A 17,836-nucleotide genomic window follows, 5' to 3' on the forward strand; every position below is an offset into this window, starting at 1 on the left:
GAAATTAGCAAGCTAACTTCCGCTAACTTTTTGCTAACTTCTAACTCTGTTAAATGTAATAAATTCTGTTTTCATGGATGCCTGGATATTAAACTTAATTGTTACACCTGGTAAAGTGGCAATGCTGATCGTTTTATTAAAGATGAAAGAATTTAGACAGTTTTTAACTCTCAGTGATGCCGCAGTGTTCGTTTGACTTTGGGACCTGAAGTGGATGGGAGTTTTGGACCCAGATTACTGCCATTTTACAAGCACCATAGTCCAACAAATATGGCAATAACGACGGCCCGCTTGCATGTTCTACAAAAAAAAATGTGCTTTGGTGGGTATCTGACAGACAAACACCAAACCAGTTCCACATCACTGAAGTTGCACCATTTTTACAAACCAATTCTGGTTCATCCGTTTCACTCAACAATCCGCTTTTCCCCTTCTTATTCTCCGTTGTCACCATGCTTTTTCGGCCATGTGCGTATGAAAACAAAGACACTGCACATGCCCGCTTTACCCATATTCTATCGCGATATTTAATTTATTTATTGTTGCCTAACATTGTATCAGTATTACCGTGAACGGTATAATATCGCCCAGCCCTAGTTGTATGTACAGGTCGAGTAGCAGTCACCATTAACTTTTGAGCTTAGAAATTAGTGAAGATGGTTGGAGTAGGGGACAAAAAGAAGAAGAAAAAATTCACTTTGAAGTGGCACTTGACGTCAGTCACCAGAATCTGACATTACCCTGACCGTGAAGCTTCCGTAAAGGTAGAGGCCATTCAGAAAAGTGTCCTTAAATGCAGGGCATAAAAACTAGCATTGCAAAGTGCCTAGTAAAAGAATGCACAGGGACCTGGGCAGATAATACAGACCTGACATTTTGAAAAGTGATTTATTTTGAACACCGTGTGTCTTTTTCATAAAGAAACAAGGATTTGAAGTCCAAATTCTTCTTAAGTTATAACTTTTCCATGTCAGACAACTCAATTTATTTTTCATTATTCTTTGACTCTGTTTAAATTCTGTTCATGTCTGATGTGCAGCAGACCTTCAGCTTTAGGCCTGAATTGGTACAACAACTGGCAGAGGCCAAAACGCACAATGGCTGTCTTTAATAATTTCCTTTCATGTCTTATCTGCTGTCAGTATTGTATGTCAGAAATGAAAGTTCAACTGTTCAAAACAGCTTTTTCAGTTCTTTTTTTTCAATTAACTTGTAGACCCGGAGCTGTCGTCTTTGTGCCGAGGAAGAAAAGCAGTAAGACTTTGTAATTGTCTGAAAGACACACCTGTGCGACTGCGTGCATTCATTCCATTTTCACCTTGTCCCGTTTTGAAATGCGTAGAAAAAACGCTGCAGCCATGGTCCTTGGAGCAGAGCTGGGTAATGAAACCTTGCCTGTCAGTTATTGTCACAGAAGAAAACTCACTAATTTCCCAGAGATATTATCCTCTCCCCTTACTCCTTTCCCTCCTGCCGCCCCTCCCCCCCTTCATACATTGTTCTCCAGGATCAAGTTCGGTGAGGCCGGGGCTGGAGGAGGGTAATGGACCCTTGTCCCTGTGTCTCAGGGAAGGTTGAATGGGTCTTGGCCCCTGCCCCCAGCTCCCATACAGCCTCTGAATAGGACCCAGATTCCCTCTCTTTATTAGTCTGGGCTACAGTTTCTCAGACCAGCCTTCCTTCCTGGCGGATCCATATTTCAAAGTGTTTGGACTCCGTGTTCCATGTAGTCGTGTCTATGTTCCCATAACACCTAACTGCTCACTCCAACCCCACCTGAGCTGTCCGCAAGCAGCTCTTATACCTTTTCTCATCTTGCTACTACAGCTGCTTCACACAAAGCCTTGTAATAAGCATTTCACAGGCACCAAAACAGATTTAAGTTGAGATCTGTTGGAAATGTAACTTTACTGCATTGTTACATTAAACTTCAGTGGGACCAATGAAGGCAAATGATGGTCTAGAAAACAAAGTCACTACAAAAATGGTAAATGGTAAATGGCCTGTATTTGTATAGCGCTTTTCTAGTCCCTAAGGACCCCAAAGCGCTTTACACAACCTGTCATCCACCCATTCACACACACATTCACACACTGGTGGCTGTGGCTACAATGTAGCCACAGCCACCCTGGGGCGCACTGACAGAGGCGAGGCTGCCGAACACTGGCGCCACCGGGCCCTCTGACCACCACCAGTAGGCAACGGGTGAAGTGTCTTGCCCAAGGACACAACGACCGAGACTGTCCAAGCCGGGGCTCGAACCGGCAACCTTCCGATTACAAGGCGAACTCCCAACTCTTGAGCCACGATCGTCCCAACTAACAAACATGTTTGCATTCATGCCTCAGAAGAGTAACGCTGAGTAGAAACTGGTCCTGTGAACTGGACTTGAAAGGAAATTGGTAAGATTAATAAATCTGAAAAGAAATGTAGAAAATGTTAAAACTGAAGCAAAAATGATTATTAAGTTATTTTACAACAGTTTAACAATCAGTTAATAAGCATTTTTAAGGCGAAATTAAAAAAATAGTTTTTGCCATTTTTCATTTTATTTTGATTATCAGTCTGAAAATCAAGTAAACTACGGTGGACATTTTCTCCGTTTTTGAGATTAAAAAAAAAAAAAGAGAGAGAGAGAGAGAGAGAGAGAGAGATGTGTCTGTTTCACCCCTAATATTAGATTGGGGCAGAATTATCACCCAGTGCCACACCAGTTAATACTGACACTGAGGTCGATCTATGGTTAGAGTGGGACAAAAAATGATTGGTTAATTTACCATAATGCAGTGTAATGCATTATTGATACAATTGTCCTACAGTGTATTGTTTGTGCAGAATTGGTGTTTTGGGAACCAGAATTGGTGTTTTTGATTATACTTATTTATTTTATTTATTTATTTTTAGAAAGAGGGGCAATACATATTAATGAACATTTTAACAAATGTAAATATGCCAGATTATAGCCTTGGGCTAATTTCCATCTGCAGACCCTCTGGCAGGTTGGTGTTAAACACAAGTTAGTAAAAACATACAGAGACACTATTTACAGGTCATGTGACAAGGACAAAAACAGTGATCACATTATACTAGAACAAACAATGACAAGGAGAGTGGACACAGAGGACAGTATAGATAACAATAACGGAAACACATCAATTATATTGGACAAACCCCAATATTGTACATGCCCTGACCGTCGTGATATTGTGTTCACCCATTGAACTAACAGTTGTTCCCTTTTTGTAATACACTAACTTTTTCCCGTCCAATATAAAACATGATTATTAAACATGATTACATGTTTGTGTGTCCCTCAGCCGCCCTTTTAAGTGACTCTTAAAGATGGGTAGACTTGTACTTTCCCTCACTGACAGTGGAAGACTATTCCAGAAGCTTACAGCCTGATATGACAGAGCATTCTGTGAAAAGGTGGTCCGCCTGAATGCCATTTCACAATCACCTCTAACAGTGGCTCGAGTCAGTCGAGACCCGGCAACACTGCTAGACTTTTGTTTAATAAAATCACTCATTGGTGGAGGCGCCAGACCATGTATAGCTTTGACAGGCAGATTTAAATAATTTGAAATTAGTAAAATTCAAAAACTTGTATTTTTCTAAAATTTGACAATGAAAAAGGTTTTTTATCTAATATTTTCAATGCTCTTTTGTAGCATACTTCAATTGGCCCAGTAGCAGCAGAGCTCGTATAGGACCAACTTGTAATACAATATTCAATATGAGCCAGTATCATAGAACGCAGGAATGTAATCGCTGCCGTGTCTGTTAATGATGTGCGGATATGTCTAAAGTTCTGTATATTAACATTTACAGTTTTTACTACTTTTTAATGTGTTTTTTAAAGGATAATTTAGAGTCTAGTAGCACTCCCAAATATTTAAATTCCTCAACATTAATTAATTCTTGTGCACCCAAGCAGACTTTTACTGCAGCCACGGTTGTTTTAGGTTTACTAAAAAACATTGATACGGTCTTTTTAAAATTAAGGCACAAGCCTTCTTACATTGTAATCAAAATACAGAAGTCAGAAGTGTCTGAGGCGTTTATACCAGCAAAAAAAAGGCAAATTGTGTTTTGATTTTGTTTTTCTATTTTTGTTGAATAGTTGTAAGTCACCATTTTTCTGTGGGTTGGATGTAAATCGTTTTAGCACTCTTGGTTCCATTATATTAACAACTTAATGACTAGTTCTTACATAAAAGCCACAGCTTTCCACATTCTACATTCAGTTCTTGGCAAAACAGACAACATATACACACAGACACACAGATGCATTGCATGTATTTTCATAGACGGGCACTTTCAGGTTCAGTTAGTGGAGTCTGTGGAGTCTTTGATGTCTGTGCTAATCCATTGTACCTACGGCTGCTGTTAGGCTGTGAGTTTGTGCTGCAGAGCGAGGCGGGGGGGTGTTAGGTGTTTATTGAGGAAGTCTCTTAGATGTAATAATGGCAGGGGATACACTCTGACCCTCTCTACTCTTATTTGATTTCCTGTTACATCGTTGGGCACTGGCCCTTTGCCGTTTCTTTTCCTCTGTTTCTCGTGCTGGGAGCTGCCGGGTCGTCGAGAGCAGCTGTGTTTGCTGTGAGGTGTCTGCAGTGCTTGTTTTACATTAGCAGCCCGCAGGTCAAACTGCAGCTGGCTGCATCTCGGTGTGGAGACGAACCCCTGGGAGACAGTGTGTGTGTGTGTGTGTGTGTGTGTGTGTGTGTGTGTGTGTGTCCTCGTGTGTGTGTGTGTATAAAACAGCCGGTCCCCATGGTTATAGCCTTTCCTAAGTGAGCTAAGTCTGGTGGCTAACCCTTAGCGCCTCTGTGTTTGGCAGCATGACTGCAGCAAGATTAATCCATTCCACACTCCATCAGTCACCAGGCACAGGTTATTAGTGCTGGAGCAGAGCTCAAACACGCACACACTCTCCCACTCTCTCTCTCACACACACACACACACACACACACACAACAACATGGCCCCTTCACCCTTGTGACTTCGCCTTCTACCTTGTCCCCAAAGTTTGCAAAGGTGGCCTTGGTGTTGAGAGGCCATTTGTCAAAACCCAGCCAGTCTCCACTTGGCTCCTTTTAATAAGGCTACCTGGGCTCTGGGATTGTGCACACACACACACACACACGCACACACACAGGGAATGAACTCTGTTTTGCACATACTCATACGGCTTTCAGTGTCAGGCGGTGCGTCCCGCGGGGCTTATAAAAGTCCCATTAACATGGCCCTCCTCATTGGTTCTGACAGGTTGATCAATTAGACCCCTCCCCCTGCTGACCCCAGGGCTGCTCTGACTCAGAGGTCAGACACGATGGATCGCTGGACTTGCACACACACTCTTAACTCTCCCTCCTTGTTTCTGCTGTTATCTCTGAGCTGGTCACAGGCACCTTGTTGGTCCCTGTTTTGTGTTCAGCACCCAGCTGATATCCCAGTGTGCAGCTGTGCTCCTGCTTTTAGCCAGAGTATCATACTTTACCTGTGACATGTTTCGAGCTTATCTCTGCTCTCAACATGACCAAAACACGCACACGTGTATGCACAATTTTTCATCCTGCTGGAACATTCCTTAGGGGTCTAGTTGAGTGTCAAGCCCTTATTAAGTATGGAAAAGAAGCAGAAATCCTCTAAATGAAACACACTCTTGGTTACTGGGTAACATGGGTACGGTCACACACTGACCTGATTTTAGAAAAGGGGACAATACTGTTCGATACATTGAGAGTTTGCAGTATTTTCACCTGTGATTTTGGCAGTGTTGCTCAGAAAGAGTGTGATAACAGGCAATAACTTAATCTGAGCCCCTTAAACTTGATTTTGTTTGCAGCTTCATTGCATGCTGTTCAGTTTCCTACTTCTCTGCTTTCACAAATGATTGTCTATTTCTGCTTGTGAGACTTTCTGTGAGTGCTGAATGCAAATGCCAACTAAAAAGAAGCATGTCCTTTGCTTCTGACATCAGAAGTCTCTTTATGTCAGTGTTTGTGTGTTTTTTAAAACAAATGTTAGTGGATGCTCATGTATATGAGATGGCAGCCATTGATCGGTCTACCTAGCAATAAATACTGGCATGAGTTTCCATATAATTAGGTAAAGAAACATAGAATCAGGTTAGAATTTTTGCGGTCTCAAAGTGACCAGTTTTTAATGTTGTTTATGGCGGCTAGCTGCCCTTCTCGTTGATAAATCCATTGGTGTGTTGGCTTGTCTTGTACACAGGAAATATATAAAAATGATAGGTGCTTATCATCATTTGTTGTCCTTAGATTACAAATGAACACTTGGTATGAACATAAAACAGGTGCACCAAAGCCTTTTAGGGCCTGATGCAGTGTGTGAGGAGCCAGTCTTTGTTCGGTCTTTGAGCTCAAAGAATAAACAAGGTGTAGTGATACAGTAGCACAGTGTCAGTGTTTGCCTAATGTTTCAAGCATCATCATGTTTGTTGTTAGGTCTGTAGCGCCGACTCAGATGTATGTCGAGTGAGATATGACAAGAAGTGGCTGTGAGTCTGTACTGTGTTTGGTAAACAATCTCTTTGCACACGGTAAATGCAGGTGTGTGTGTGTGTGTGTGTGTGTGTGTGTGTGTGTGTGTGTGTGTGTGTGTGTGTGTGTGTGTGTGTGTGTGTGAGAGAGAGATTTAGGAACATAATGAAAGAGTTTGACCTTAGTTTAGACTGGGTGGATTTACAGTCATCTTACTGCATTATTCTTTGTGATCTATATTATGAAGGCCAAAAAATATGTTAGACTGCACTAAACAAAGAAGCTCATCCGTAAGAAAAGAAGCTGGTGTCGAGCAACAGTGTCAGTTAGTCAACATGCTGCTATAAGATAAGTGTTGTAAGATCAAAAACCTGAGTAGATGTCTTTGGTTAAAACAGAAGGTGCACATTCAAATATGGACTAGCAGTGATTGGTTCTTTAGGTACAGTTTTTGTCTGATATGAAAACCGAACGATTGAGACTTCTTTTGGCTCCCCTTACTGTGACTTGTTCTCTCCTTCAATAGAGTCTTTTTTTTCCCTTCTTCTTGCTGTCTGTACATTTTTTGTCATGGAAGCAGATTAGAAACCAGGTTATGTGTAAACACGGCACAGAAATCAACAAGAGGGTGTCGTGTAGAGCAGGGCGATATGACCAAAATTATTTATCACGATATAAATTTGAAAATTTGCGATAACGATATAACTGACGATATAATTGACACTAGACAAAATACTTTACAACTCCACAACTTTATTAGTGCAAAAAAACCCATCAATGTATTTTCACTTAAACAAGCAGCTGTTTTTTGCATTTTGTGCATTAAAGTTATATAAAAACGTAACAATGCAAATTCCTTTCCAGTGGAAATTGGCCGACATATCCTCAGCATAACCATGTATGATATCCACAAAACTTAAAAAGAGGTTATACACACACAATACCATAATATTATGTTGAAGCACAGTACGTATCACTCCGCGAGGCTCCTGCCTACTTCGGCTTCGTAGCTTAGCAAAGTCATACATAAACATTTGACAGATTTTCGAGCGCCGTGTACGACATAAAATGGTTTCGAGGTCAGTAAACACAACCAGAATTCATACATAAGGCACACGGGATTATAAGGGGCACTGTTGACTTTCAGAAAAATCAAAGGATTGATTTTAAGTGTGCCGTATTTTCCAAACAACACGGTAATAAAGACGGCCCGCTAGCATGCTCTACCAAAAATAGTGCTTTGTTGTGTATCTGACGGACAAATGCCAAACCAGTTCCACACCACCGAAGTTGCAGCATTTTTACAAACCAATTCTGGTTCATCCGTTTCATTTAACAATCCGCTTTCGCTCTTCTCATTCTGCGTCGCCGCCATGTGCGTATGTAAACATAGGCACTGCGCATGCGCGTTTTACCCATATTCTATCGCGATATTTCATTTTCCTATCGTTGCCCAAAATTACACCGGTATTACCGTGAACGGGATGATATAGCCGGGATGATACAGACCATTTACCATTAAAAACAGCTGATCCGATGAGATGTGGTGAGAAGGAAAATGCTTAAAATGATCCATTTAGGAAGGGAGGAGTCAGAATAAAAGATGTAATGAGAAGAATCAAGCATTGTGTTTTTGTGTGTGTGTGTGTGTGGGGGGGGTCCTGTAGCTTATCACAGGACCCAGAAAGAACAGCTCGGGGGAGTACAGGGGGTTAAGAGTGGTGTCACGCCCATAGAGGCTCCGTGCTGCCGTCCTAATGATGTCCACCGGCCTAATTGAATATTGGCGTTCTGCACACGAGGGCTAAATGGCTTCTGTCTGGTTTACCTCTTACTGCCAGCTAAGGCTGCAGATTTTTAACCCATTGGCACTGTTTGATTCCCTTGGGGGGGGTCGGTTAATGTTCCTGTTACTATGGTTACCCATTTCTTGTGCATTTAATGCAGCGTTTCTTTTTGTTTTGCGTGTTGGTGTTTGAAACCAGTGGTGTTCGAGTTAAAGACGGTTCACCTTTCCTGATGATTTCGTGACGTTTGATTATCCTCCCGCTGAACTTAAACACTCGCTTTTCCCAAGTTTGCACAAAAGCAACCTGACAACATCTGACAGGTGAACTTTTTCATTCACTCTCCACGTTATCTGCACAACTACTCCTCCACTTTCTCTCCCATCTTTGCGGTGTTTGCACATCCTTCCTCACTTCCTTCTCCTTTTCTCTTACTTCTGCTTCTATTTCTGTGGCTGTGTTTTACTTCCCACTGCGCTTGCCTCCAGACGCTTCTCCTTTGTTGCCACGGTGACGCTCTCCAGATGGCGAGTGTCAAGGCAAGACTGGGCTCAGAATGTACACACATACACATGCATTGGCCTGCATATATGCAGTCAGGAAGGAGACTGGTAGCAGTACATTTTGTTTGCTCACATCCTACTCGGAAGCTTCTTGGATGCGCACTCTGCCCACTACACACGCACACATACACTCAACAGTACAGTATAATAAAACCTGTGTCACAGCCACGCAGGAAACAGTCTCTCCTTTATGCGACTGGGATGTCATTAATCTTGGCAGAGGTTAACAAATGCACTTGCATAGAAGGTATATTTCATAGGCAGACAGCCGACAATGGGGGCATTGTGGTGTCGATCTGTAGCAGCCAGTACTGCATTCAGTCAGGACCTTTCAGTTTGGCTCTGGATCCACAGCTCATGTCGGGAGTTATGTTTCATCTCTCAGATGAATGTGTTTATGTGAGAGAAAACATGTGAAACACAGAGCAAAATCAAGGGTCCAGATGTTTATTTATTTCTGCTGCAAGAAACCATGATTTATTTTACTGGAGGGGGGAGGGGGGGGGGGGACCAATGTGTCTGGCTATTTTTCAAAGTTTGGCCTTGTCGCTATTAGTCAAAACCTGGGGCAGACAAATGCTCTGCTGGTGCGTTCTGTGTGCAGCAAGCCGACCAGGCCAGCTCTGCTCTGATTCACCAGCTTTCTAAGTTTGTCCACACCGCAGCGGCAGCACTGTTTCCATCGGAGAAGTGGTGAGTCTTCCCAGTAATCCATTAGACTTCCATTAGCTCCGATTTGTGTGATTAGTTCTAATTAATCAGTTCAGTCTGTGGCCTTCACTCCCCTGCGCACTCCTCACATTTCATTTTTAACCTCATTTCTCAGCTCTCCACTGAGCGAGAGAACGAGGCAACGATTGAGTGAGCAAATCAAAGAGCAAGCTTCTGCCGCCGCCACTGGCTTTTCTTTTTTTTTTTCTTTCCAAGCACATAAGAACACTCGATACTCCAAACAGGTTGAGCTGGAGCTTAGACTGCATTATAATGCTTGTTTCTCTCACCACAGTGAATTAATAGGATTTTTTTTTTTAAGGCTCTTATTTTCAGCAGTGTAGTTTTGTTGCTCAGTTGTGTTTTAGAATGATCCGGGGGGATTGTGATCTTATGTTTTACACATCTCAAGTCTGTGCTAGCTCTGTTTAGCCCCTCTTGGCCCTCCTCTGGAACAGTAGGTATTGATCTGCGCTGGAGCGTCCATCTTTCACTGTAACAAAGCCTATTGATGTTTGTGGAGCCCTGATTTCCCCTCGGTCAAATGCCATACCCAGCACCACTGCTAAGTGACAGGAAGCTGGTCTAAACTCTGCAGTCTGTCCCAAAGTAACCTGGGAATGGTGTCATCTTTTCATCAGTGACTCTGCTGCACTGAACTAAAACCCTAAAATTAAAATCAAAAGATTTTTTCTTTCTTTCTGGGTTTCTAGCAGTAGGTCAGCTTATATACTGAGGTATTATGTGATGATAATCTATCTTCCTTTCCTGTGTTGTCAGCCTTCTTCAGCTATTACCACTATTGTGATAAATGAAGGCTCAATTTATCAACCAGCCTCTCCTCGATTTCTGTTTCTCCCTTTGGTTTCCACAGCTCTGCTTCTATATCTAACCCCTGTGCAGTTCACTTTATTTCTTCATCTGTTTCTACCCCCTCCATCCATCCATCCAATCCATCCATCTATTCCTCATTCCCACTCAGCCAGATCGAGGCTCTTTGTGTCTGCTGGGGAAGGCTGAGATGCTGCCTGTCACCCCAGAGAGGCAGACTCCCATCCAGGCTGCTGGAGGTGGCCCGGCTGCTGTCAATCAATCTGTAGAAAGGAAGCAGAGGGAGTGGGGGTTGACATGTGATGTGGATCCCTGCTGTTTAGAAATTCACTTTTTTTCTTCTTCCTCCTACCAGGCCTGCACAGTCAGTCATTTATTTTGGCTTCTAACATGAACAAATCAACGATTGTGACCCTTTGAATTTAAAGCTTCTCCAGTCCTCCAAACTAATCACTCCCATGTTCACGGGTAAACAGTAGGGGTGCAACAATATCGATATTGAACCGTTCGATACAGTGCTTTCGGTTCGGTACGCATATGAACAATACAAAATTTTTAATTTATTTTATCAGCTTTCCTTCTGACGATGCTGTCTGTGTTGAGCGCTCAGTGGATCTGCGCTCGACAGTGCAGCCTAGGCGGAGTAGTCGAACGCAGATTCACTGAGCGCAGGGCGAGCTAGCGAGACAGAAGTTAAGCTCTCCTTGCAACATGGCAAATTGAACCTCCCCCACCCTCATTCAGATCTGGCGTTTGGAACTATTTTGGTTTTCATGTGACGTATGACCCTGAAGGTAAGCGCGTCATGGACTAAAGTAAAACAGTATGTTGGATGTGCCACGCAATGCTCAATTACATGCGTGGGAGCTAGTGTGTTAGCGCAGTTAGCTCATTAACGTGTTGGCCGTCCAGCCCCATGCACGGGGTGGTCCGCGGTAACTCGTTAACGGAGATTTGCCGTGTTGTGGCGTTAACGTCATTTCAACGAGATTTATGCTGACAGCACTAGTGGGAACACAACGAATATGACTGCACATTTACGCCGACATCATCCTAGTGCAAAGACAAGTGGAAGCAGGCAAAAACAACAAGCACGCATGCTACAAACTTTACAGAGTCATTTAGACAGCCGTTAGCACATGATTCTCCTTATGGGGACCTGATATGTTTAATATGCTGCTGAGAATATAGCCCAGAAGAAGTATTTTGGAAAGAGCCATTTCTCTGTAATAAACTCTCTTTTCCAAAGATGAGTGATTCCTCAATCAGATACAGGGTTCGCAGGGTTCTGTGATGTTCCTCCACCTCCAAAGAAATGTCAGGAGTCCGAACCACAAAAGAAGCGCGTATTCTCGGAAAAGTAGTTGCAGGAGGTGAGCTGGCTTCAAACAAATGATGAACGCACAGAGATGTGGTGCAGAATGTGACCTGAAAATTTAATAAATGACAAATTAAAAAGGCATGAACATTTTTTTTTGTATCGAAAAAATATCGAACCGTGACACCAAAGTATCGAACCGAACCGTGAATTTTGTGTATCGTTGCACCCCTAGTAAACAGCAAAACTGGTGTCTCACTGCTGAAACCACCACATTTCAAAAGGGGAAACTTTTACTTTGAAGGCAAATGGTGTCACTCTTTGGACTCTTCAGTTTTTGCCTAGCGACCAGTCATTGCTAGGGGCACCAACCAGTCTATAGGCCTATGTGATTGAGGCCTTAATGGGACAAATTGAACTGTAGTTATGTGTTTCACAATTTCCTGGAGTCGTCTTATAAGAAAAACCCTATCCTGTTCTGTAGTTTGGAAACATTTTAGACTTAAGTTTGCATTATCGTTGTATGAGCCTTTTTGCCAGTTGTTATTACTACTATGTTACCTTTTTCTAATCTTTGGTTTGGTTTTTAACTGGTTAAAATGTAGCATTTACATAATATATTAGTCAGTGGAATAAACCGGGACACAAGATGAGATGTGCTTTTATTAAACAGCCATTTATCTGCTACACTGACTTGGTAATGTTGCACAGAGGTGCATACATTTTGTGGTATTTATTGCCTTCTGATATCATCTTTGCTTTGCGTAATCATGGTGCAGTTGCTCTCCCGAGTGATGTTAATATGATCTCTTCCCCTCTGCCTCTGCAGGACTCCGTGGTTTAACGGATGGGGGTTCAACCTGCCTCGAGGACAGTCTCTGCTGGATAAATGGAACCTCATCCCCGAGGGCATCGACATCCTGATGACCCACGGACCTCCACTCGGTGAGTCCAATTAACCAATCACAGCCCCTGCATTGCAGTTTCTAATGAAGTCGGGGCTCTTTCTTCAAAATGCATGTGAAGTCACTGGTGGCTTGACAGTAGGTCGTCTTTGAGCAGATCTCCGCATGTCTTACATTATAATCAATGTTGTTTCCATCTAAATCCAACAGTAACTAAAGTGAACACTCCGACATGCTTCATAATTCAATGTTTGTGTTTGACTTCATGAAAAACAAAGTGAATATATATATATTAGTTTTCCCTCTGGTTGTTTGGGTCCTGTTTTTGTTTTTTGTTGTTTTTTGCTATGTGTTTGTGTTGTTTTTTGTGTTTTTCTCCTTGTGCTTTCCATCTGGCTTTATTGAGTGATTTCCTTTCCTCTCGCCTACGGAGGGTTGCTGCTGCTGCTGTTGTTGCGGCAGCCACTGTGGCTGTTTGATTGCATGGAAACTCGATTTCACAGCAGTGTGACAGATGCCGCGAACAACTGGAGAGAGACCGTAGGATAGGAAAGCAGCACTGGAGGAAGGGGGCAGCTTAAGATGAAAATTTAGGATGATTCTCCAAAGATGAAAGATCCAAAACAATGAGATGGGAAAAGAGGGGTGTTGCACAAGTGTGGAGAAAAAATATGGATTCATCAGACACATTTTAAAGCTGTGAAATTCAGATATGAACCCAGTAAATGAACAGTTGTTTTATTTCTGCTATTACATAATTCTTCTGAAATAAGACTTCTCTATTGTGGTCAAACAGTGCCAAAAGTGAGCCTCAACTGGTAGTTTGAGTTAATAAAAGCTGTGCGTGAATTGGTAGCGATTCACCGAAATTTTAATATCTGCTGAAAAAGTTTTGGGGGGATAAAGGTCCACTCCCGATTTGACCTGTAGTAGTCATAATGCTCTGAACTGCTGACTCAAGTAATTCAAACTATAAGGGAAAGTTTATTTAACCTTATGCATGGAGACTATCTCAGCACTCGTGATAAATGGCTGCTAATGTCAGCATGAATCTGCTCAACATAAAAACCCATTGTATGTTCAGAACATGATAGATGGAGATATACGTATATTCACAGATATTTTTACTGTAGAGCTTAGTGTTGGCCATATGGAGTCGTCCAGTTAATAGTACTGAGTGATATGTGTGTGCGCACATGTATGTTGGTGGTGATTGTGTTTTTTGTTTGTTTCCACATTTACATTCACGCTTGAGACATTTTGTTTTTCAGCTGTTCTTGTTGGGGTTTCACGTCATTAATGCTAACTTACATCTTTCTGCTGCTTATTTTAAGGTGATGTGTTACAGGTAACAGTTGTTTTGATCAAATGGAAGCAAAGACAGTAACACCAGGACTGTTTTGACAGCTGTGAAATCTTTCTGCAGGTTTCCGAGACTGGGTTCCTAAGGAGCTACAGCGGGTTGGCTGTGTAGAGCTGCTCAACACGGTCCAGAAAAGGGTGCGACCCAAGCTTCATGCCTTTGGAGGCATACACGAAGGTACTGGGAATAAAACCCAAACTGTTAACTGTCCTTGACTCTGGGGACCTCAGAGGAGAATACGTTCTGATTGCATGATGGGGAGGTGGCCTTTGGCAAGTGCAAGTGTAGAAAAAGGATCTTTTACACACGTGCACATGCTCACAATCAACAAATTGTGCTCTGTTGATTTTAAAATGTGTCAAGACAAAGGAAGATGAATCTAATGTTTCTTACCTTTCTAGGGATGCACAGATTCAGGGCCCATGAATTTCAGGAAAAATAATAATAATTTGGACAGTAATCATTTACTTATTTAATAACCACTATTTTTTTCTGTTGGTCTATTTTGGTGCCAGGGAACACACAATACAAACACATTAGCGCTTTTTGCAGACCATAGTCTACAAGGTGAAGCTTTTCAGGGTGAAGACCTGCAGCCAGTTGGCTGTTGTGCTGTTGTTTTGTGGAGAACTGCGCACACATGCAGCTGTGTTGGTTGAATAACCAAAGTCCTTCATTGTGTGAAGACAAATACACAAACAAGCACAAATGAGCTACTGTGATTTCCACTTAACCAAAAAACAAACAGAACTAATCACATAACTTCCTTGGCAATGCGAATGATCAGTTAACTGAGAACACAATAAGTAACGTTGATTGACTCATACCAACCCCACGGGCCAAGTGCTGTGACATATTAAACAATCACTTACTGCAGTCTAGGTTTTGGTTGCAGGAGCAGTGGGTCACAGAACTTCATCTCCCAAACACTGATGCTTGTGTGGTGCTCCCCCACAGCATTAGTGAGCACGAGCTGCCTGTGGTCCAAGGAAGTAACACAGCAAAAAAGCAGGCATAGCTGGAGGGATGTGCTTGAACAAGCCTGATCCACTGCCGGTCTCACTCGCAGCTTATAGAACTTAAAGGATCTGCTGCTAACGTCTTGCTGTTTGATGCAACATGCAAAGAACCTGCAGCATATTCTGACCACGTGTGTATGTGTGTGGTCTAAAGTGTTTAACCGCTGCATATTAACTGTACCCAAATCAAACAGTTCACAGCAATTAGTGGCAAGATGAGAAGTAGAATAAAGCTGAAAAATGAACCTTGTGAATTCATGGAAACACTCAAAGTAAATTCAAGCATACAAATTGCTAAACTGAGTGTGTGAAATTGGTATATTGAGTGAACAAAGGACTGATTTGGTAAAAACAGTGTATTACAAACTCTGTTACATGATCGAATGTTACCTATTTCTGGCACTCATTTTCCCCTTCCCGCCTCCCCAGGGTACGGGATCATGACAGACGGCTACACGACATTCATCAACGCTTCAACCTGCACCGTCAGCTTCCAGCCCACCAACCCCCCTATCGTGTTCGACCTGCCCAACCCTTCCACCTCCTGAGATCAGAGGATGGGGGGGCGGGGAGGGTCAAGGGCTGGAAAAACAATTTCTTTTCAAAAAATATGTCAAGTTTAAAAAAAATAAAAAATAAAAAAATAAAGTTATAAGTGGTTCTTTGGCAACTTTGAATCTTCTCCAACCTGTTGTGAGACGGAGAGGATTTAAAGACAGGGTGGGGGTGGGAGCGTGTGTGGGAGTGTTAAAGGAGAATACCATTGCTTTTTATTTAGGTTTTCTGTTTTGTTTTGTTTTTGAGCTTGTGCCAGCAGTCCCGGTCTGTTTTTTTAATTATTGTTGTTGTTCATCTGCACACAGTCAGAACAGTTGCAGATATCAGGGCCCGTTTTCCTCCAGAATGCTTTCCAGCTTTGTTCGATATGAGAAACGGCTTTGACAAAGCAAAGATAATCCCTGAAGAAACTTTCTTTTGTCCTGATTTTGACTGTGTAGGGTCGAGTGTTTATTATGTCGGCGCAGCTTCATTTCACACTCCGCTTCCTGTCAGCCACAGGAAGAATTAATCCCTCAAAAAGATGTTGCCTTAGTGCAGAACGGCAGATGAGAACAATGCTTTCAACTTGCACGCTCTTAAAACACTACTTGGCCACAGGGAAGAAATCTGTGATCTCAAATTGAATTTTATCTTCTTCTTTTTTAACTAAATTAAATGTACGGTATATTCTCTTTCAAGGCTTCCATACCACCACATGGTTTGTTACAACAGAAATTTGGAATGTTTGAATTAAAAATATAAAAATGTTTTAAAGTCTAAATGTGTGCAGATTTGGAGGGACTGCTGAGCTATGAGCCTGGCTGATACTGGTATTCTCCTTTTTAGGGGGATTTTTGTGATTAAACAATCTTGCTCTTGATAAATAATGGTCAGATCTGTAAGATAAATGATGCTATGGGAATTTGTATAAGTTTTTTTTTTTTTAACGTTTGGTTTGTGTTAGCCAGATAATGCATACCATGGATGTGTCATCACGATATTTCATATTTGGGTTCTTCTTGTTTGTTTCGAACCTCTTGTCAGTTCCTCTTTTTTCTTATTGGCTGACAGGGACGCTGCCTTAAACTAGCTTTAATGTTCTCAGCTAGAGCCCCCCTTCTCTGCAAGCTCAGAGAAAAAAGTCCTTATTTATTACCCATCATCCCCGCAAAACAACACCTAACCAACGCAGGGACAGAAGACTATCCAGTTACAGCCGGAAAAATTCCCTTTGTATTGCCCCGTTATGGATTTCTGATCTGATTTGGAAAATGTAATGTATAAAAATATATATATTATATATTCATGTTGTAAAACATCTGTACTAAAAGTTGTTTGACAAAAAAAGTGCATTTTTTTCTGTATGCACCTGTATGTTTGCCATGTTTCTTTAATTCTCTCGTTAAAAATCTCTTGAGACGTTTCTTTAATGATTTTTGTATCAATTCTCCCAGTAGGGTAGATGTTTATTTTGGATGAGAGAGGAAAAATTTGTCACAATCCAACAGGTGCTGATTGTTCCCAACAACACACCTGCCTAAACATGGTTAAGTTGTCCTTTAAAGTGTAAATTTGATAGTATTTGTGTTTTATTGCTTTTTTTCTAATTTTGCACTGTGTGTAAATGCAATCTTGCTAGCACAAAAAAAAAGTTGCCAATAGTTGTCTCAACTTTGCCGCTGTAAATGCTCTTTTCGTGCTCTGTTCCTCTCTCGCTCTTTCTCTGATTGTATCCCTCTTCATGGAAATGTTAGTTCTCTCTTTCAGTTCATTGTGATATATTTAGCTGCCTTTATATGCAAATAAAATTGCAAGATTTTTACTTATGAAACTCCATCTTTGTTTTTATTCCAAAAATGGTTAGCCACCACCAGTTTGTCCGCCTGTATCTGGAAGTCCAACAGGCTCGACCATTCTCCACCCCATTGGTGTCTCCCATTTTGACCTGGGGACTTCCAGATCATACTCAGCACAGATGCTTCTGTATATTATGGCACTTAGTTATGGCGTTCCATGTATTCCCTGATGTTATGTGCCATATGTATATCCACTTTTACTGTGGCAACAATCCACTTTATGCAAAACCAACCAAGAGTTTTGCTTTTTTTTTTTTAAAAAGGAAGCTGAAGTTGTATGAAAAACGATCTTGGTTTGTATCAGCCAGTCAACACAGCTGCGAGCAGGCTTGGCCTACTTTCTAATACTTATTTGAATACTTATTTACAAAGTAAATGTATGCTTATCTGTACAGCCTAACCTCACAGCAGGTGTTTTGCCTCAACAG

At 41.8% G+C, this 17,836-nt stretch overlaps 1 protein-coding gene across 2 annotated transcripts in view; it reads left to right on the forward strand.

The window, feature by feature from the left end:
- The window catches only part of mpped2a (metallophosphoesterase domain containing 2a), an 80,057-nt gene extending 62,679 nt beyond the window's left edge, over positions 1-17,378 (forward strand). For both annotated transcript variants that reach the window (XM_005744394.2, XM_005744393.2), the window contains 3 exons: positions 12,555-12,670; positions 14,057-14,170; positions 15,442-17,378. In XM_005744394.2, the coding sequence (XP_005744451.1) occupies positions 12,555-12,670; positions 14,057-14,170; positions 15,442-15,560 (349 nt within the window). In that variant the 3' untranslated portion in view covers positions 15,561-17,378. The remainder of the gene's footprint in view (positions 1-12,554; positions 12,671-14,056; positions 14,171-15,441) is intronic.
- The last annotated feature ends 458 nt before the right edge of the window (positions 17,379-17,836 follow it).

This window comes from Pundamilia nyererei, unplaced genomic scaffold (genome assembly GCF_000239375.1).
Source record: "Pundamilia nyererei isolate P.nyererei 1_Seehausen unplaced genomic scaffold, PunNye1.0 scaffold00143, whole genome shotgun sequence".
Taxonomy (NCBI): domain Eukaryota; kingdom Metazoa; phylum Chordata; class Actinopteri; order Cichliformes; family Cichlidae; genus Pundamilia; species Pundamilia nyererei.